This window comes from Bubalus kerabau, chromosome 2 (genome assembly GCF_029407905.1).
Source record: "Bubalus kerabau isolate K-KA32 ecotype Philippines breed swamp buffalo chromosome 2, PCC_UOA_SB_1v2, whole genome shotgun sequence".
In the NCBI taxonomy this organism is placed as follows: Eukaryota; Metazoa; Chordata; class Mammalia; order Artiodactyla; family Bovidae; genus Bubalus; species Bubalus kerabau.
In genome coordinates this window covers 191926770-191948093 of record NC_073625.1, presented here as the reverse complement: position 1 = coordinate 191948093, position 21324 = coordinate 191926770, and the positions used below count along the sequence as shown (strand labels likewise).

Genomic DNA, 21324 nt, shown 5'->3' with positions numbered 1-21324 from the left:
CGGGTGGACTCCAGCTTAGGTGGATTACAAACAAAGCAGCACATGCTTGTTGTTATATGAACACAAGGTTGCATTTTTCTGTGATAAACACCCAGGGCTGTGATTACTGAACGGTACATTAAGTGTATGTTTAACTTCGGCCTGGAAAATTCCATGGACTGTATAGTCCATGGGGTCGCAAAGAGTCGGACACGACTGAGCGACTTTCACTTCACTTTTCACTTCGTAGGAAACCGGCAAACCGTTTGCCTGAGCAGCTGGACCATTTTCCACCCCCACCCCGCCTGCCCAGAGGGTGAGACAGATCTGGCTCTGGGCGACCGTGCCAGCACTCGGGGGTGTCAGCGTGTCACTTCAGCCGTCTGTAGAGACGGTGGTGACGTCTCCTTGTGGCTGACTCTGTTTTCTCCTAGACACCCGCCCAGGAGCATGCCTCTCACCTCTTCATCCCGCTGGGAGAAGTGTGCGTGGGTCTGCTGTCCATCCTCCAACTGCACTGTCCTGTTTTCCTTCTCTGCAGGCTAAAAGAGCTGCTCCGATGGCCAAGGACACTGCCCTTCACCGGACGTGATTGACGACGATTGTCTCTGAGGCTTTGCTTTGCCTTTTCATATCTTAAGAGGATCTTCCAGGCAGCAAATACTTCTAAATGTGATGAAGCACAAGTTCTCAATTTTATCTTTTATGACTTTTAACACTCTTATATTTTATGAATGAGTGCTTTTTTCCTATATTTTCTCCTAAATAGGTTATAGTTTTAGATTTTGCATTTAGAGATTTGATCCATTTTGAGTTAATTTTATGTAAGATGTGAAGTTTGCCAAGGTTTTTTTTTCTTTGATTTATGCATCATCCATTTGCTTCTACCACTTTTTGAAAAGACCGTCCTTTCTGTAATAAACTGTTTTATTATCTTTGTCAAAATCAGTTGTCCACATGTGTGTGGTATATTCCAGGCCATATCCTGTTTATGTAAATGCCGACCTACCCCGCAGTACCACCATGTCTGGATAACTGTAGCATTATGGCGACTTAAAATTACTCCAATTTCAATCTTTTTCAAAACTTTCTTGGTTCCATGAGTTCCTTTGTGTTTTCACATACATTTAAGAATCGTCTTGCGTGCATTTACACACGTTCCCGCTGGGTATCTGACGGGAGAGGCGTTACACCCTCAGACCCCCTGGGAGGCCCGAGCGCCACAACGTTGAGAATCCCTGCTGTGAACACAGAGGGCTCTGCCTCAGGTCTTTGATTCCTCTCGTCAGTATTTTCTAGTTTTCAGCATATAAATCCTGTGTGTATTTTTTAAGACATATAGCAAGTATCTAACTTTTTGGAGTTCTTGTAAATGGTGCATCTTGAACTCTGGTTTCTGATTGTTCACTGGTGGTGTATAGAATAGAACTGACTTCTGTATGTAGGTCCTGCATTGTTAACAAGTGAACTTGCTCATTACCATTAGTTTCCAGAGTTTTTTTGGTAGCATAATGGAATTTACAAGGTAGACAACAGTGTTACTTACAAACAGGGACTGGTTTGTTTCTTCCTTTCCGATCTGTATGCCTTTGCTTTTCTCATCACGTTGAATGGGCTAGAACTTGTGTCCTCTGTTCACAGGCGTGGTGAGAGCAGACATCCCGTCTTGGTGATTTTAGGGGAAGCACAAGTCTTTCACCACTAACGCTGATGTGAGTTGGTATTGATAGTTGTTTCTTACTCCAGCACTCCAGAACCCAAACCTCTTCAGATCTTTTATGTTGACTCAGTGGGCAAAATCTGTTTATAACCAGTACTATATAGTGAAATTCTGAAGAAACAAATTTTCCAGTTCTTCTTTTTTAGAAGAATATTTGAAGCAAAAGAATCCTAGCACTGTAACGCCATCCTCAGGCCATGTGTAGCAGCGACAGCAGAAGCAGCAGCCAGTGTGCCCCATCCTCAGGCTTCCACTGGTTCCGAGCCCCTTCCTAACACGGGGCCAGTCCGGCCCTGTCTCACGTATGAGCCCCACGAAACTGGGTGGCCACGAACTGGTCCAGAGCTCAGGCTTCAAACCTGAACCGGGGCACTACTGACACTCGTCAGACATAAACCGACGAGGGCGTCCGTTTCAGATATGAGGGGAAGAGGTCGAGTCGGAAAGTGGGGGGTGACTTCCGAGTCCTGAGGCATGCTCTGGGGGTGGAGGGTCAGAGATTTGGATGTTAAAGCAGAGGCCGTTCATGGCAGCCCACAGTCCCCAGTAGGGGAATTCCCACCCAGAGACGGAGCTGCCGGAGTCCCGCCTGCCAGGTGCCAGCTGAGGCCTGCGTGGCTGCTGTGAGCGCTCGGTGGCTCTGCCAGTCCAGTGAGCTGTGCTCCGTCTCGGGCTGGGCCCAGGGCCTCAGCTGTACTGGGAGACCATGGAGGGACCTGGGGGCGGTGGGCACAGACCTGATTTATCCCGTTTAACAGCTCACTGCCCCGTCAAGCTGCTCGAGGCCGGGACAGCACAGACCCACAGAGCTTCTTGGCTGCTCTCTGTCCCTGGAGGCTCACAGTGCAGAGCTCATCTTTGAGGCCGCGGAGGAAGGAGGTTTCTGCAGAAAATGTTCTTTCTGGTCTCAGTTAATGTTAGGAAGATGTTCAGGCCAACACAACCTGACTGCACAGTCTGCCAGCTCATCACTCAAGTGTCCAGAGAGACAAAGGCGTCGGGCTGGGCCGCATGCTCTCCACTATCCCTGCTCTAGAGGCCATGGAGCAGGGTCTCTCCTCTTCCAGGAAGGTGTGGACCTCACCCACAATGCCCACACTCCCGTCCCACATCTGGGGAAGTGCTGAGGGTCCAGGGTGTCACCTACATCAGGTCGCATGGCTCACACACGTTCCGATCACGTCAGACGCTGTATCTAGGTCAGTAACATCTTTGCCGCGGGGACAGCAGACTCCCTGGGCCCTGCCTCTGGTCCTGTGGTGAGGCCTGCATGTGGACTTGACTCTCCTGAGGCCGTGGCTCCAGGAGCCCAAAGTCTTCGTGTGCCTGGCATTGCACACAGTAGGTGCTTGGTCTGTCCCCATGCTTTACCTGCCCCCCGACCCTCTGGCTACAGCTGGAGGCCGACCACAGCAGGGTCTTCAGTCTAACGCTCAGTGTCCAGCTGGGGCCTGCGCTGGGGATGCAGAACCAGGGGGCAGCCACCGCCCTCGAGGGGTCAGTCTAGGGAGAAATGGCCTGCAGGCTGGATAGCTGGCTGTCCCAAAGGCTGAGTCCATGTTTGGTCCCCATCCTGCCCCTCAGCCATCCATTCTAGTTGGTCAGAGAGCAGAAAGGACCTCTTCTGGGATGATGAGCAGGAGGGTTGTCGTGGGCTCTAGGCCAGGAGATGAGAGGGTCGAGAAGCTGGGGCAGGTTCCCATGTTTCTTCTGCACTGGGGGGCCTGGGGGGCCTGGGCGGCCTCCCTCCTATCCGTACCCTGGACAGAGCTGTCTGAGACCCCAGAGCCAAGGGTGGGCAGGCTGAGCTGGGAGAAGTGGCCAACGAGGGCAGGAGCATGCAAAGCCCAGGCCACGTGCCTGCTGGACTTGGTGCTCCTCAGGCCCGGGTCCACCCTCAGCTTGAGTTTTCTGATGTCCTGTGACCTGGCTCAGCACATAAGACGGAGGCCAGTGGGAGAGGACTGGATGGGGGGTGGGGGGAAGGGGACAGAGCCATGCTTATTGACCCCACCGTCCAGCAACAGGTCCCTGCACGTGTGTGTGTGGGTGTCCACCCAGGACCTCACAAAGAGTTGGGCGCAGAGCCCAGCACCTAGAGGGGCAGCCAAGGTGGAGCCCCTGGAGCCTCAGAGGGGTGCACAGCCACGGTCACCCAGGCTGCTGGACCCTGGCCGGGGAGCCAGTCCTGCCATGGGCTGGCCACATGTTCGCTGCGAGCCAGCAGTTCCAGCCTCTGCTCAGCTAGACACTCTGAGTCAAAGAAGAGCAAACCGGTTGCAACACTGGACAACTACCAATCACGATGCTGCACCTCGGCAAGGTCCTCTCCTGGGACAGACAGGGACTCACTGTGGGGACTCACTGTGGGGACTCAATGTGGGGAGCTGGGTCACAGGATCAACACATCAAACAGTCAAACAAACACTAGCCAGCGATACCTAAAGCTGATACAGCGTTTACCGTGTGCCAGGCATAGTCCTTCCGCAGCCCCACCAGGAGGGGCCCCTCCCTCCATTTCACAGACCGGCTAGGAGGGCGGGGTTGGGGGCAGGGGGCCAGGATGAGCTGGGCAGTGAAGAACTGGGACTCAGCCCCCAGGCAGGTGCTGGGAGGTGCCGGCAGCCCGGGGACAGAAGACATCCTCAGGACGTTGGGGGCATCCACCCAAACAAGGAAAGCCCTGGTCTTGAGCTTGTGCCCTGGGGCACAGAGCTCTTAATTCCAGCTTTCATTACAACACAGGGACACTGATGGTCATTTATATCAATAAAAATGTGGGAATTGGGGAACAATTTTAGATAAACGTAACAAAAGAAAGGATGTAGCTCTGTTAGTGTGAAAAGCAAAGGAGGCCAAGGTCAGCTGAGCTCTTGAGATTTTTAAGGAGAATGAAACCCAACAGTTATGAAGGAAAAGGCTGGGTGCAGGGCAGGCTGGTTGACATCACAAGGTGAGACCAAGGCATGGCCTCATTCCTGAGAGGAACACCTCCTCCACTTAGGAACCAGGGACTCAAAGAAACCCCTTGACGCCTCCCCAGGGCTGCTCTCTGGGCAGAAGGTGGGCTGACCAGCCCACGACTTGCCCAGAAAGCATCCCCAGAACCCTGTCTCCTCTCCAGTCTCCAAGAAGTGGGGGCATGACCTGGGGGTCCTGCCTCCCCACTAGTCACACGAGGAGGTCGGCCTCCCTGGGCTGCAGGATTGCCCCACCCAGGATCCTGTCAGGACCCTGGGGAGCAGGCAGGGAAGCGGGGAGCAAACCTTGCTTCCTTGGAGCAGGGAGCCCGCAGGCCCTGCTGAGAGGAGGGGGTCCCCGGAGGAGAAGGGAGGGACCAGAAATGTGAGGATTCGGCCCCCACCCACCCCCTGCCCTGGGAGCTGGGCCCTCTCCTGGGTGAGGGAGGCTAAAGTGCTAACTGGGGTCCCCCGATCGAAAGGGTGGCTCTGTTTCCTAAAAAGACCCAGGGTCACCCGGGCTCCAGATGAGAGCCGTGCATGGGCAGAATCGCCAACTGTGAGTCCCTGCCCCCAACACTGATGCTCCGGCTGGGATTAATCCCCTGACTTTAATCCTCGGCTGCCTGTTAATCCTGCATCTCTGCACAGCCCGCATGGTCCTTTCCCTGCAACGGCCGGCTTGTTCTCCTCTAAGCTGAGCGGGGGATGAAATGGCAGGTGCATGCGCTGGGAGCGGGGGGCTCTGTTCCTGCCTCCCAAACACAAAGGCAGATCCATAAAGCCAAGTCCGCACACGGCGCGGGCAACCCCACACAGCCCCCTGCACAGGGTCCTCGTTGGGCTCCGCTCTGCTGGGAGGAAGTGGGTCAAACAAGCTTCGGGAAACAAGGCCCCTGAGCAGCAGGACCTGAGGCTGAACAGCAGGGAGGGAGGGACCCACGGTGCTGCCCAAGCAGACCCCACCCCCAACCACCTGGGTGCTGACAGGACGCGGCCCCCTGGTTCTGGCACCGCTCATCCATTTCCTCAGCTCTGGGCTGGGTCCGTGTGTTGGGGGCTGCATTCAGGGGACGGGCAGGGGATGACGGGGCGATGCTGTGGGCCCAGGTGGTCAGCTGGCCAGGCTTCTGGAGGCAGCCCCATGGACACGGCCAGGGGACAGGGCCTGGCCCCCTCCCTCCCCACCAGCCTGGCTCAGGCAGAGAGTCCCCGACCCCATGGCATTGCCCATGGGCCCCAGGATGCTGCCTCGGAGGCTGTGTGGTATTTAAACCTCAAAATGTGGAAGACACATGTTTTTCAGTCACCAGAGCCTGATTGTAACTTTTAAAACCAAGTACATGTATACCTGTGGTGGATTCATTTTGATATTTGGCAAAACTAATACAATTATGTAAAGTTTAAAATTAAAATAAAATTAAAAATAAATAAATAAATAAATAAAAACCAAGTACAAAGAACGGAATCAAAAGTCCGACTGCAGGGCAGGGCACTACTCCTGCTGAGTTGCGAGCGTGGCAGGGTGGCTGCGGGTGGCCCCTCGCATGGGGACATAGGACTGGGGGTTGGGAAAGCCCTGCCTCAGAGCAGCACTGAGCCCCTCCCCGGGGGTCACTGTGTGCATATCCTGAGCAGTCCCCAGGGACATACAGGACCTTCTGCATACATCTCTCAGACAGCACGTGCCCTCCTGGCTTGAGGTTAAAAGCAGGGTGGTTTAAAGGCTATAAAACACGCAACCCTAGAATCACAGCTGGATTTCAGACCCACCAGCCCCAGAGAAATGGAAACCCATTCCAGTATTCTTGCCTGGAAAATCCCATGGACAGAGGAGCCTGGCAGGCTACAGTCCAGGGGGTCACAAGTGTCGGACACGACTTAGTGACTAAACCACCACCACCAACCCAGACGAGGAACAGCTCTGCCTCAGGGCTCAGCCCCAGCGCCCAGCGAGCACTGTGGGGGCGCCCCCGTCCCCAAGGACCCTGCGGGGGTCTGAGCACTGACTAGGCAGGTCAGTGCTCTGTGGTTCCTCCTGCTGAACGGGCCTCCAGGCCACGAACGTGGCCACAGGAGGTCGACCCTGCCGTCCCTGGGCAGCGGCCTCCTGCTTGGGGTGAGGACCGTGCTTGTCCGCATAGGGACGCGGTCCTGCCAGGCTGCCCTCCTGACCCACCTGCTCCTGGATCGTTGCTTGGCGTGTGCCACCCTGGTCCCTGACACCTACAAGCTCGTGGAAACTGGGCCCTGGGCTGTTTCTGAGCGGGGGCTACAGCCTGGCCACCAGGCTTGCAGGCTGAGCCCCTCAGCGCCTTCTGGGCCGCAAGCCCACAGGAGCCATCCCTGGACAAGACCCTTCCGAGCCGTCACATGTCTCTGCACCCTTCAGCCCACTGCCTCAGTGCAGACATCAGCATTTGGTCTGGATGCCTGGCGGACCCATGCCTGTTACTGAGCAGTGCGTCTGCTCCTGCTGACCAAAACACCACCGTTCCTACAGGCCCATCTCCCCCGAGGCCTGCCTGCCCCTCCGCTCCCGTCACAGGTCCACACCCCGCCCGGCGGTGTGCTTCCACACAGGCTTCTTTCCCTTTCCTCTCCTGCCTTCTTCTGGATCATTCTGAACAATACCCACAGCCCGCACCTCAGGGTGAGGGGAGCGAACCCAGCCTCAGGCCTGCCCCTGGTTCCCATGGCCCTGGCTCCTGATCGGGTTCCCAGGGTCACCCTCTGCAGCCTGGGCTCAGCCTGGGAGGCTGGCCGGCCGCCCTCCTCCACAGGGTCTCCTCTGGCTCTACACTGTGGGAGCTGGGTCTCTATGAAGGAAGGGCAGATCCCATGTCACCCCAGGGTGAGAGGGACCCCGCTGCCAGGTCATACTCGGGAGCAGGACACACGCGGAAGCAGAACACACTCAGGAAGCAGGACACACTCGGGAGCAGGACACACTCGGGGAGCAGGACGCACAGGGAGCAGGACACACGCAGGAGCAGGACGCATGAAGGAGCAGGACACACTTGGGAGAAGGACACACTCGGGAGCAGGACACACTCAGGGAGCAGGACACACTCAGGGAGCAGGACACACTCAGGGAGCAGGATGCACACAGGGAGCGGGACACACACAGGAGCAGGACACACATGGGGAGCAGGACGCACTCAGGAGCAGGACACACTCAGGAGCAGGACACACTCGGGAAGCAGGACGCATGCGGGGAGCCGGACACACTCGGGAGTGGGACACACATGGGGAGCGGGACACATTTGGGGGCAGGGCACACTCGGGAGCAGGACACACTCGGGAGCAGGATACACACAGGGAGCAGGACACACATGGGAGCAGGACGCATGCGGAACCAGGACACACAGGACACACGCAGGGAGCAGGACACACGCAGAAGCAGGACACACGCAGGGAGAAGGACACACGCGGGAGCAGGATGCACACAGGGAACAGGACACACACGGGGAACATGACACACTCAGGAGCAGGACACACGCGGGGAGCAGGACACACGCGGGGAGCAGGACGCACGCGGGAGCAGGACACACAGGACACACGCAGGGAGTGGAACACACACAGGGAGCAGGACACACACGGGAGCAGGACACACGCAGGGAACATGACACACTCGGGAACATGACACACGTGGGGAACATGACACACTCAGGAGCAGGACACACTCAGGAGCAGGACACACGCAGGAGCAGGACACACACAGGGAGCAGGACACACACAGGGAGCAGGACGCACACAGGGAGCAGGACGCAGGCGGGAGCAGGATGCATGCAGGAGCAGGACACACGCAGGGAGTGGAACACACACAGGGAGCAGGACACGCACGGGAGCAGGACACACACAGGAGCAGGACACACACAGGGAGCAGGACACACGTGGGGAGCAGGACACACGTAGGAGCAGGACACACGTAGGAGCAGGACGCACGCGGGAGCAGGACACAGGACACACGCAGGGAGTGGAACACACACAGGGAGCAGGACACACACGGGAGCAGGACACATGCGGGGAACACGACACACTCAGGAGCAGGACACACGCAGGGAGCAGGACACACGTGGGGAGCAGGACACACTTGAGGAGCAGGACACACGCAGGAGCAAGACACACTCAGGAGCAGGACACACACAGGGAGCAGGATGCACGTAGGAGCAGGACGCACACAGGAGCAGGACACACAGGACACACGCAGGGAGTGGAACACACACAGGGAGCAGGACACACACGGGAGCAGGACACATGCGGGGAGCAGGACACACGCAGGAGCAGGACACACGCAGGAGCAGGACACACACAGGGAGCAGGACACACACAGGGAGCCGGACACATGCAGGAGCAAGACACACACGGGGAGCAGGACACACGCAGGAGCAGGACACACGCAGGAGCAGGACACACACAGGGAGCAGGACACACGCAGGAGCAGGACACACGCGGGGAGCAGGACACACATGGGAGTATGACACACTTGGGAGCAGGACACACACAGGGAGCAGGACACACGTGGGGAACATGACACACTTGGGAGCAGGACACACGCAGGAGCAAAACACACTTGGGAGCAGGACACACGCAGGGAGTGGAACACACACAGGGAGCAGGACACACACGGAGCAGGACACATGCGGGAAACATGACACACGTGGGGAACATGACACACTCAGGAGCAGGACACATGCGGGAGCAGGACACACACAGGGAGCAGGACACACACAGGGAGCAGGACACACGCAGGAGCAGGACACACACGGGGAGCAGGACACACATGGGAGCATGACACACTTGGGAGCAGGACACACTTGGGAACATGACACATTCAGGAGCAGGACACATGTGGGGAGCAGGACACACTTGGGGAACTGGACACACGCGGGGAGGTTCCTGCGGCTGGGCTCCGCATCTGACCCGCATGGTCCTCGGCTGGGCTCACGAGCGCATTGGCTGGGCTGTGACCCACCTGGCCGTGGCTGCCAGCAATGCCAACTCTGCCCCTCAGCACCCTCGGCTCTCATACTCACGTGGGCACCAATGTCCCCTGAAAGGCTCCGTGGATCACAGACATAGCCTGGTGTTCCTCACTCAGGTGGTGGGGTGGGGGGAGATGAGACTCTGCCTTTCCAGGTTCTCAGGGGGTGTCCAGGGTCCAGGAACCTCCCGGAAATGCACTGGTGGGCACCATCGACTACAATAGTGCGGTCATGCTCCAGAGAAGGAGCCGGTCCTCACTGCGGGACCGCCTGGCACACCAGACCCCGACTTCTGAAGCCCCCTTGCCAGAGTGAAGATGGCTCTCCAGAGGCTCCACCCTGGGCGCGTGGGGCCCCCTACCTTCCCGAGGCTGCCAGGCTAGCACATGCCTTCAAGGCTCTGCATTTCTGCACCCCCTCCAATTGAGCGGGGGCCTCCCCAAGACCAGGACACAGATGGGCGGCCCGAGGTGCATGCAGAAGGCGACCCGACTCCTTAAGGGGCCTTTTCAGTCCCTGATGAGGCCAGACTAAAAGCAATGAGTGATCATCGGAGACCAGCCCAGGCCAGAGTGAAGGACAAGGGTGAGGCGCTGGCCGTCAGGAGCACACGAGGGGCGCCGTGGACAGAGATGGGTCCTTGGCTTAGGGGAGCTCCCTCTGAGATTGTGTGATCTCTGCAGAAACAATCTTCTCTTCCGCTGGTGAACAAGGGACAGCCAACGCCCCTAACACCAGCCCCACTGCAGGCTTCACCCCCGGCTCTCATTTCCCTAGAGCCAATTACGGGGTGCAACTTACACTCTCATTAACATGAACACACATGAACTTGCTCCCCACATGATGACCCAGCCCCGTCCTCCCAGGTGCTGGGAGGTAGGTCGGGTGGGACAGGAAAAGCAGACAGTGTTGAAACTGCACTGAAATTCTGGGCACTCTCCCAGGCTCAAAGGAAGTGTTAGAATCAGTAACACACACAAAGAAGATGAAATTTCCTGCTCTGTAAAAAATTTCTTTTCTTCAAGATCACAAATGGATAAGAACCCTTTAGAAAGAGTTCATGAGACTCACTGAAGGGCTGCAGCCGAAAGGGACTGGGTATCACCCTGGCCGCCTCACATTTCTGCAAGGAGAGAAAGTCTTATTTTGTTACCAAGGGTGCAGCTATTGTTTTACATCTCACCATGGAAGAATTTATCAATGAAAGTGTCCACATTCACTTCAGTGGACTTGGCTATAGACTCATGTTTTCTGGAAAGCCAGTTAAGATGCAAATTTTAAATATTTTATTTCTGAAAAGAAAAAAAATCATTTTCTCTAGTAGAACACACTCAAATCAAATACCATACAACCTGGTTTCTGGGAAAGCATTTCTGGAAACATCTTTCCCCCAAATCCAAACAAGAAGGCATAATTGTCTAAACGTGCCGGCGGTCAGCCCACCACACAGACAACAGCAAACGTTCTGTGCTCCACTCACTACCTGCAAAACGCCTTCAGCAGACATTCTCGGCTAGGGGAAAGCTTCGATTCACTTACAGGACAGGTAGAAAATGACATTTTGTTATTTGTAAACCACAGAACTCAAGCACATTTTACACACACTTGCAAAGTACTGGACCTGCCCGCCACCCCCTCCACTTCCTTACAAGGAATTGTACTCACTGGCCTCCCAGGGACAACAGGGGGTCGTTATTTCTCGTCTAAGCATCAGGCTCCAGAAGTGCATGTGCTCTGCATGCTGCAACACACACGCACGGACTTTATTCTGACGTGTGCTTTGCACTCACGTGGGTGCCGGCGGCTCACCTGGTCGCTACAGGCTGGGTGGACACCTCCCAGCAAAGATCCTGGTCCACGGAGGGCGTGGATCCCTAGGCCCTGGGGACAACCAGCCTCTCGGGGTAGGGGTCGTATTCCCACATGTGCCCCAGGAGCACAGACAACTGAAAAATGACCTATGAACTCCGTACATCACAGCTCACTAAGGTGGCGTGTTAACAGTGACCCTGACTCTCAGAGAGGGGCCCTGCTGTCAGACCAGGGGAACATCCCAGACTCTCAGCGAGGACCCCGAGCTCCCGCTCCGTCAGCACCCAGCATGGCCCACTGGATGGCCCTGGATGCTGCCGTCTGGGCTCCGCGTGGCCTTGGCCAGGCCCACAGCCCCTTACCTCAGAACAAAGCCACACTGTGCGGTCGGCAGGGCCGGATGGACGTGGCTCTGGGACAGATGGTCACTCTCCCCGTTTAGAGAAGATAAAAAGGCTAAGGGAGAAACATCAGAGTGGGGTTTTGTTCTAAACCAGAGGAGGCTACGGCTCCCATTGGTCTCAGGTTGGAGACCTCGTGACATGGGATCAGGCACATGTGACCTACTTTTTGCCCGCTCCCCTCGTTCCGCAGGAGGGTGCGCCTGGCGGATGGGCTGTCATTCCAATGACTCCGTCCCCCAACAGGGGCCACCGCACAGACTGCCATGCCTGCAGGACATCGCATGGCCGCTCACCCTGGAGAGGAGGGGGGCAGAGGCCTCAGGCCCCCGTCAATCAAAATGCAGCGCTGCAGACCCAAGCAGCCTCCTCTCAGCTGTGGCTGCGCCCAGGCTGGGTCCCTCCAGGACCATCCGGAAGGTACAGCCCGCGAATCCTCTCCTCTTCCCTGTTTCCTCCTCTGTGGTCAGGAGCTTCCAGATGCTGCCCCAGGAGTCAGTTGCACAGGACCTGAGCCTCAACTGAGCCCTGTGCTGCCCGAGAGGAGCGAGCCTGATGGTGGGCCTCTCACCTGGGCAGTGAGATGAATGGAATGACCCAGACCTTGAAACTATGTAGAGGATGCAGCTGGTCCCCCATCAGAGCAGGCACCTGCCACCATGCACGAGAGGTGACTGTTATTACCTCTCTCTCTTGACATCTCACCCCAAATCAGGTGCAGATAAATGAAAAGACCAAGCCCGTAACCAACTGGCTGTGGGGAACTTCACCCAGAGGACTCACTGGCTGGGAGATGGGCCTCGCTCTGCCGTGCTGTCAGGCCTCGCAGGGAGAGCCCGCAGGGCACGGGGGCGCCTCCTGAGAGAGCCTGCAGGGTGCTGGGGCACTGTGCAATGCCAGCAGAGGTGCACCCACAGGTGGCAGCACGCCAGTTTGTTGCCAAATCAGCCTGACTGTTCGTTACAGGAAAAAATGGAAAATGTGTGTAATGCAAACCACCAGTAACATCATCCCCAGAAAGACCACCAATGAGAGTGGGGTGTTCTGAAGTCGACGTACTCAGACATCTTTCCAGTAGGCATGTATCATTATATTTTTAACAAAAATAGGACCAAGCCACCCATGATTGCTCTTTTTCCCTACTTAACATTATACATGAGATATTTTTCTATGTTGCTGTATGTAAATCTGCACAGTAGTGATCAAATTTCCCATGGTATCGAACTCTAAGCATAAGATTTTGTGCATTTAATTTTATGCATTTTCATGCATAAGGATATAGTCAGCTGCTAGGACTCTATGCTCTGCGTTCCTGAATCATTATCTTAAACAATGCTTTCATAGTAATCTTTGGGCGGACCTGTCTTTGTCATCTTTTATCAACTTGGAACGTTTCTTTATAGAAGGAAGGTCAAAGGACACGTGCTTGAGGCTCTGGTGTGGGTGACAAACGGGCCTGCCAGCAGCACTCCTGAGACAAAGGGCCCTTCCCTGTGCTCTGGCCCGCCCTGGGGAGCCTGTTGGCGGTGCCACTGAGCTCCGAGACCTGGGGATGCCAGTGCCAGAGGCTGGGCAGGGGTGGAGGAGACTAGGAGCCCTGTGGTGTGCCATTCGTTGTTGGCTCACCCAGTGCCGGCAGCTCCGTGAGGGGCCGACAGAGCAGTCCTGTCACTCGGTTCACTCGCGGTTGGAGGGCATGGGCCGCCGAGGGCCCCTCTTGGTCACTGGGAAGGCATGGAAAGGACATGGCACTGGCCTTTGGGTCTGGAGGGAGCACAAGGTGGGCGAGTGGCCACAGTGAGGCTTGCAGGGTCGGGAGTCACAGCAAGTTGAGGAGCTGCCAAGGAGCCTGCCTGCCTTTGTGCAGGGGGGCAGGGGCTGGCTGCTGCCGAGTCTTTGAAGATGTGACATGGAAATGAACAGCGAGCAGAGGGCATGAAGAACCAGAGTCGTGGTTGAAGAGGAGATGAGGGCTCGGGGACACAAAGGAGGCCAGAGGCCCAGCCAGGATGTCGGGGGAGCTGGGGATGGTGGCACCCAGGGTGTGGGGCTGGATGCAGCTGGGCAGACATGGTTAGGACAGGATGGCCCTGCCAGCTGTGCCTGCCTTGCCCATGGGGGCAGCTGGCAAACATTGGGGAAGGCAGAGAGGCCAGTAGGGGCCCCTTGACTCCTGCAGTTGCCAAGCTGCAGCCCGGCCTGGGGGTGCTCCTAGTCTGTCCTCCATGCGGTCCCCAAGAACCCCGGTCAGATGGTCGGTTTACATAACCAGCCTCTCTCCTGACCACAGCCCGGGATGTGCCAGCCGTGTGGAAGGAGCCGTCCATCCAGCTCCTGTCCAGACCCAGAGCTGCCTCCCAGTAATTGGTCCCTGACTCTCCTGCAAACAGGCACCTGGAGGCTGAAATGTTTACACCTTCCTCGGTACAAAGCAAAGATCAAAACAACTCTGTGCAGGCACCACAGGATTAAACATGCTGAGCTGCAAGTAAAAAAGCAAAAGGCAGACAAGATCTGGGGAGTAGGAGAGAAGCTGGAGTAGACAATGAAGGAAAGTTGGGCCCAAGTTTTGTGACATTTTAAAGACACAGATGTTTTTCTGACTGGAGGCAGGCTGACTCGGAACCTATATGACGTGTTATGTCATGAATTTGGGTTAACAAATCACAGCTGAAAACAGGTCCTCAGTGGCCGCCTTGTGACCCTGGGTAAACCAGGTCCCCAGCCTGGAATGTACTCTTCTTGCCCTTGCAAACTTAAACGCATGGGTGAATAAACCAGAAGTGGCTTAGAGAGGACCACGCCTGACAGCTGAGCAAGAAACCTCGAAGGCTTTCTCTACAGGTGGACATACTGAGGTCAGAGACGGTCAGTGCTGCAGGCTCAGGACCCGTGAGGCCCTGGGAGAACTCAGGCCTCAGGGTGCAGGGTGGACGGCAAGGTGGCACATGGAACACACAGGCTCCGGCACACGAGCACACGGGCCCTTGTACCCACCCCCACCCCAGCCCCATGAGGCAGGATGGTCAGCAGGGCCGGGCCGCCTGCAGCGCGAGCACAGGGCCCTACATGTGGCTGGTGTTCTTCAGCGCCAGTAACAGCTGGCTCTTCAGACTCCCCACTTGGTGGGTGAGGCCACTGAAGCCTGGCAACAGGGCACACATAGGGGAAGGTGTCCCACGTGCCTCAGAAATTCCAGGGAAGAAGCTGTGGAGAACCCTGTCTGCCTCAGCTGAGACCGGCTTCTTCACGCTCTGCGTCAGCTGGATGCAACCCTTCAAGAGTCAGTGGGAATGCTGGTCCTGCCCGGGCACGTGCAGCACCTCGCTTCTCTGCTCAAGTTTGCTGCTCGTGGCGTGTGCTCTCTCCCTGGCACGGCCCCCGGCTGATGCCACATCAGGGACTAAAGAGAGCAACACCAGCCTGGCACATACTCCCTGGTTCCAGGGGTGAGTCTGACTCTGTGCAGTCCTGGTAATTGGACACACAGACACGCGCTGCGTCCTGGCCACTCACCTTCCCCCATAAGCAGGCTCGACGTGTCAGAGCAGATCCATAGACAGTGCGGGTTCACCCTTGGGACCTAGAGCATCAGAGCTGGCTCTGGCGACTTGCGGGAGGGCTGACGGGTCGTGGGGCCCCGTAACCTGGAACACAAGAACATGGGGCGCGTGAGCTGACTGGTGAGCGCCTCGCGCCTCGGACTGAGCCTCCACAGAACAGCAGCGTTTCTTAAGATTTGGCTGTGAGACGTGTGGGATGTGAGGAAGTGCCTGTGAGGGCTCGTCTTGGGACCAGTCCTCCACCCTGAAGGAGGCAGCTCCACAGACTGGGGGGCTTCCGTCTCATAGACAAGCAGGACGGAAGCAGAACTTGGCCACGCTGTGCACACTTCTGAGAATATAAGCGAAACAGCCAACCTTCTACTTATTTAGCATATATATATATATATATATATATATATATACACACACATATATATACATACTGATTTTTCTTCTAAAATTATGAAATTATATATTAACTTAAGTACATTTCTGGTTTCCCACTTTTTACAGCTGGTATAATCATTTCACTGAAACCCTTCCCTTTCAGCAGGCAATCTGTCCATCTAGTCTTTCCCAGAGTGCACCATTTTCTCCTTGATCTAAGTTTCTTGACTTCTCACTTTAGGAATCCACATTTGTTGTCCAAACAGGAAATTTCATACCCAGGTACAAGAACCCATGCTCATGATGTCACACTCTTTGCTGCGTGTCAAGTCCAGGAGTATGTTTAGATCTCTGCGCCCTCTTGTCAGACTTCTGCACCTTAGAAGGCTTCTTTACAACAGCATCCACCCTTTGGAATTGTGAGGTCAGAGCACCAGAAACAATGAGAAGCCCATGTTAAACATCTCTGCCTTTCTCTGTGTCAATCAGATAACCATTTTAGGTAATAAACAACATCACTGAGTCTGTTTCAAGCTCAAATATTCTTATCCGCATAACACGCCAAGGTTTGAAATGAAATAAATGAGAAAACATGACATGTAAGGAAACCCGTGAAAGACGACATTGAATAAAACCTCCCTCTTTCACAGAGGCAGACGGTGTCCCCGCTGGTGCAGTAAAAGAATCCACGTGTTACTGACTGGAGGATCAGAGAGGCCTGAAGCTCACGAGTGGGAACTCATGAGGAAGCAATGGAAGAATTCTCAGCAAGGGAGCCAAAACAATCCCTGAGAAAGGAACAGTTCTTTCACATGGTGCTGGGAAAACTGATATCACACATGCCAAAGAGTGAACTTGGAGCCTTACCTCACACCATATGCAGAAATTAACTGAAAATGGGCCAGAGACCTAAGCTTAGGAGCTAAAACTGTAAACATCTTGAAAATACTGGAAGAAAAATCTTCATGATACTGGATTTGGAATGATTTTGTGGATATGACACCAAAAAGCACAGACAGCAACAAACAAGTAGACGAACTGGACTTCATCAAAATTAAGAACTTCTGTGCATTGAAGGGCACTAACAGGAAACTGAAAACACAACCCACACAACAGGAGAGAATATCCGCAATCAGACCCCTGAGCAGAGTTAACACTCAGACTGCATGTGAGCTTCCACAACTCAATAATAAATAACCTAAAATATACAAAGGGTGTGAGTATATATTTCTCTAAGGAAGATAAAGAAATGGCGTAGCATGGGAAAAATAACTCAACATCATTGGGTATTAGAGAAATGCAAGTCAAAACCACAGGGAGCTTCTTGAAGAGAAGTTGCTCAGTCGTGTCCGACTCCTTACGACCCTGTGGACTGTAGACTGCCAGGCACCTCCGTCCATGGAATTTTCCAGGCATCAATACTGGAGTAAGTTGCCATTTCCTTCTCCAGGGGCTCTTCCCAACCCAGGGATCGAACCCGGGTCTCCTGCACTGCAGGCAGACTCTTTACCGTATGAGCCACTAGGAAAGGCCCGTGAGCTACTTAGGGTGGCTGTAATAGCAATAACAGTAACAATCATGAAAATGATAATAAGAAAAAACAGAAAATAACAAATATCAGCACGGACATGGAAAAACTGGAGTCTTCATCTATTGCTGGTAGAAATATAAACTGGTGTGACCACCTGGGAAATCAGGCTGCAGCTCCTCAAAAGTAAAACCTAGAGTTACCATATGACCTAGCAACCCCACTCTGAGGCTTGTACCCAAGGGAGTGAAGACATATATCCGCACAAAACCTTGCACCTGGGCGTTCACAGCAGCGCTGTACAAGACAGTCAAAAAAGTGGGAAGAACCCAACGTGCATCAACTGATGATGATGGATCAACAAATGGCAGCATCTCCTTACAGCAGGACGTAACTCACTTGCGAAAGGGGGTGAAAAACTGACCTGCGCTACAATGGGGATGAAGCCTGGAGACATAACACGAGGGGCAAGAAGCCAGATGCAGAAAGCTATGCCTGTGATCCTATCTACAGTAAACATCCAGAACCAGGACAGAAAGTGACCCACAGTCCGAGGGCTGAGGAGAGAGGGCAGTGTGATGAGCGTGGGGTTCCTTCTGGGGCAATAAGAATGTTCTGGATTAGACAGTGGTGATGGTTGGACACCTTTGTGAGATGCTAAAAACAACTAAATGTACACTTGTAAAGTAAGAATTGTATGGCATGTGAATTATACTCAATTAAAAAAACAAAGGTAATTAATAAATGCCAGCAATGCAAGAGGCCCCGGGTTCAATCCCTGGGTGGGGAAGATCCCCTGGAGAAGAGAATGGCAACCCACTCCAGTATTCTTGCTTGGAGAATCCCTTGGAAAGAGGAGCTCGGGGAGCCACAGTCCATGGGGTCACAAAGGGAATGGAAGAGACCTTGTATTAAACATCACAGAGTTAACCTGTGTCTGCTGCTGCTGCTAAGTCACTTCAGTTGTGTCCGACTCTGTGCGACCCCATAGACAGCAGCCCACCAGGCTCCTCTGTCCCTGGGATTCTCCAGGCAGGAAGACTGGAGTGGGTTGCCATTTCCTTCTCCAGTGCATGAAAGTGAAAAGTGAAAGTGAAGTCGCTCAGTCGTGTCCGACTCTTCATGACCACATGGGCTACAGCCTGCCAGGCTCCTCCGTCTATGGGATTCTCCAGGCAAGAGTGCTGGAGTGGATGCCGTGTCTGATGCTGCTGCTAAGTCGCTTCAGTCGTGTCCGACTCTGTGCGACCCCATAGACGGCAGCCCACCAGGCTCCTCCATCCATGGGATTTTCCAGGCAAGAGTACTGGAGTGGGGTGCCATTGCCTTCTCCAATGCATGAAAGTGAAAAGTGAAAGTGAAGCCGCTCAGTCACGTCCGACTCCTAGCAACCCCATGGACTGCAGCCTACCAGGCTCCTCCGCCCATGGGATTCTCCAGGCAAGAGTACTGGAGTGGGGTGCCATTGCCTTCTCCGGGGTGCCGTGTCTACCCCACCCTTAAAGGAACTGCACTGGAATGATGCTCACAAACGGCACAGACACACAAGCACTGAGAAGTCAGGAGGAGAGAGGAGAACCAACAAAGAGCTGTCAGTGCACCCCTGGGAACTGGGACGCGGGTGAACACGAGGTAAATGAGGAGCAAAGCAAAGACAGGGAAATCACAGCCTCTAACAGGGCTGAACGGGGGAGCCAGCTGTTCACCCCGCATTCCAGGAAGAGCAGGGCCGTGCAGAGCGGCTCCACGGGCCGGGGGTGCGAGGCAGGTGAGGACAACTGTGCCAATGAGAATGGTCTGTGAGGAAGCCTCGGGGCCGTGAGTGCCACCGTAGCCACCATCCAGCACTCCTGGACAACCGGAGGTTTCCTCTCGGGAGTGGGTGACTCTGCAGGGTAGACATGCCGATGTGGATCTGGGAGTGTCACGGGGAAGAGAACGGGAGGAACACGAGATCCTGTGCCTCTCCCAGGGCTGCCGGTGCCCCAGGAGACAGGGCCCCCCTCGCTGCGAGCCACACAGAGTAGAAAGACTGTGACAGTGGTTTCTGATGAGAATGTAAGAAAGCCAGAAATTAATGAGCTGGAGGACATTCCATTTGAAATTGACATCCTCTGAGAACTCGTTTACTAGACACGTAGCTCCAACAAGGCACCATGTCTGGTACGGGCACCAGGAGACCAGCAGTCCGGAAAGTGACATGACAGACCCGCGTGCGTGGTGACCCACTTTCTTCAACATCAGCAGCATATTTCAGAGGGTGGGGGCACCGAGTTCCCTGCAGAGTGAGGTGTGATTGCCAGGGACAGTCTTGGAGCAAAGCCTCTGTCATTCTCTCTTCAAAACTTAACTGGTGTTGGGAAGGGGGCGACAGAGGAGATAACATGGGGTCTGTGACCCCCTCCTCACCTCTACTGCCACCCCTCACTGCACAACCCACTCAGAGACAACAGGAGCGATGGTTTTCAGCATCTTCCTGAACAGACCGCCACAACAAATCAGTTTCAAAGGACCAGAGCCCGAGGACAGCTCATGCCCTCACAAGCACAGTCCAGACAAAGCAGCCTGCTGAGCCGTAAATGACACACACACACACAGGCAGACGCATGTGCGTGCCTGTGGGGGCATGAGTGGCTCCTGCTGGCATCTATGCCTTCATGTGGGGCCTGGCTTCTATCGATATCTGAGAAGTCAGATGCCCAGGGGCAGTGCTGTCCTCTTCCCTGCTGGGCATCCTCCCAGGAAGGCTGGGTGACAGGAGGGGAATGGGCCAGGAGAGGAAAAGGGACAAGAGAGGAGAGGGGAAAAGAGAAGAATGGGGCTGGAGAGGAGGGGGGACAGGAGAGGAGGGGGGACGGAAGAGGAGGAGACAGGAGAGGAGGGGACAGGAGAGGAGGGGGGACGGAAGAGGAGGGGACAGGAGAGCAGGGGACAGGAGAGGAGGGGGGACAGGAGAGGAGGGGACAGGAGAGGAGGAGACATGAGAGGAGGGGACAGGAGAGGAGGGGGAGCCAGGAGAGGAGGGGGAGCCAGGAGAGGAGGGGACAGGAGAGGAGGGGACAGGAGAGGAGGGGGGACAGGAGAGGAGGGGACAGGGGAGAAGGGGGGAGAGGAGAGGCGGGGACAGGAGAGGAGGGGGACAGGAGAGGAGGGGACAGGAGAGGAGGGGGGACAGGAGAGGAGGGGACAGGAGAGGAGGGGGACAGGAGAGGAGGGGACAGGAGAGCAGGGGACAGGAGAAGAGGGGGGACAGGAGAGGAGAGGGGACAGGAGAGGAGGGGGGACGGAAGAGGAGGGGGAGCCAGGAGAGGAGGGGACAGGAGAGGAGGTGACAGGAGAGGAGGAGACATGAGAGGAGGGGACAGGAGAGGACGGGACAGGGGAGGAGAGGGGAGAGGAGAGAGGGGGGAGAGGAGAGGAGGGGGAGAGGAGAGGAGGGGGGAGAGGAGAGGAGGGGACAGGAGAGGAGGGGGACAGGAGAGGAGAGGACAGGAGAGGAGGGGACAGGGGAGAAGGGGACAGGAGAGGAGGGGACAGGAGAGGAGGGGGGACAGGAGAGGAGGGGACAGGGGAGGAGAGGGGAGAGGAGAGGAGGGGGACAAGAGAGGAGAGGAGGGGGGACAGGAGAGGAGGGGGACAGGAGAGGACGGGACAGGGGAGGAGAGGGGAGAGGAGAGGAGGGGACAGGAGAGGAGGGGGGACAGGAGAGGAGGGGACAGGAGAGGAGGGGGGACAGGGGAGGAAGGGACAGGAGAGGAGGGGGGACAGGAGAGGAGGGGACAGGAAAGGAGGGGCAGTAGAGGAGGTGACAGGAGAGGAGGGGACAAGGGAGGAGGGGACAGGAGAGGAGGGGACAAGGGAGGAGGGGACAGGAGAGAAGGGGACAGGAGAGGAGGGGACAGGAGAGGAGGGGGGAGAGGAGAGGAGGGGACAGGAGAGGAGGGGCAGTAGAGGAGGTGACAGGAGAGGAGGGGACAAGGGAGGAGGGGACAGGAGAGAAGGGG

At 55.7% G+C, this 21324-nt stretch overlaps 1 protein-coding gene across 12 annotated transcripts in view; it reads right to left on the bottom strand.

Annotated features, from left to right (window-relative positions):
* The window catches only part of PCBP3 (poly(rC) binding protein 3), a 232721-nt gene that overhangs the window by 42228 nt on the left and 169169 nt on the right, over nt 1-21324 (bottom strand). For 11 of the 12 annotated variants that reach the window (XM_055569844.1, XM_055569843.1, XM_055569849.1 and 8 more), the window contains one exon: nt 15377-15507. The exons of the other annotated variant lie outside the window; for it this stretch is intronic. In XM_055569844.1, coding sequence (XP_055425819.1) covers nt 15377-15386 — 10 coding nt within the window. In that variant the 5' untranslated portion in view covers nt 15387-15507. The remainder of the gene's footprint in view (nt 1-15376; nt 15508-21324) is intronic. 12 annotated transcript variants of the gene reach the window in all.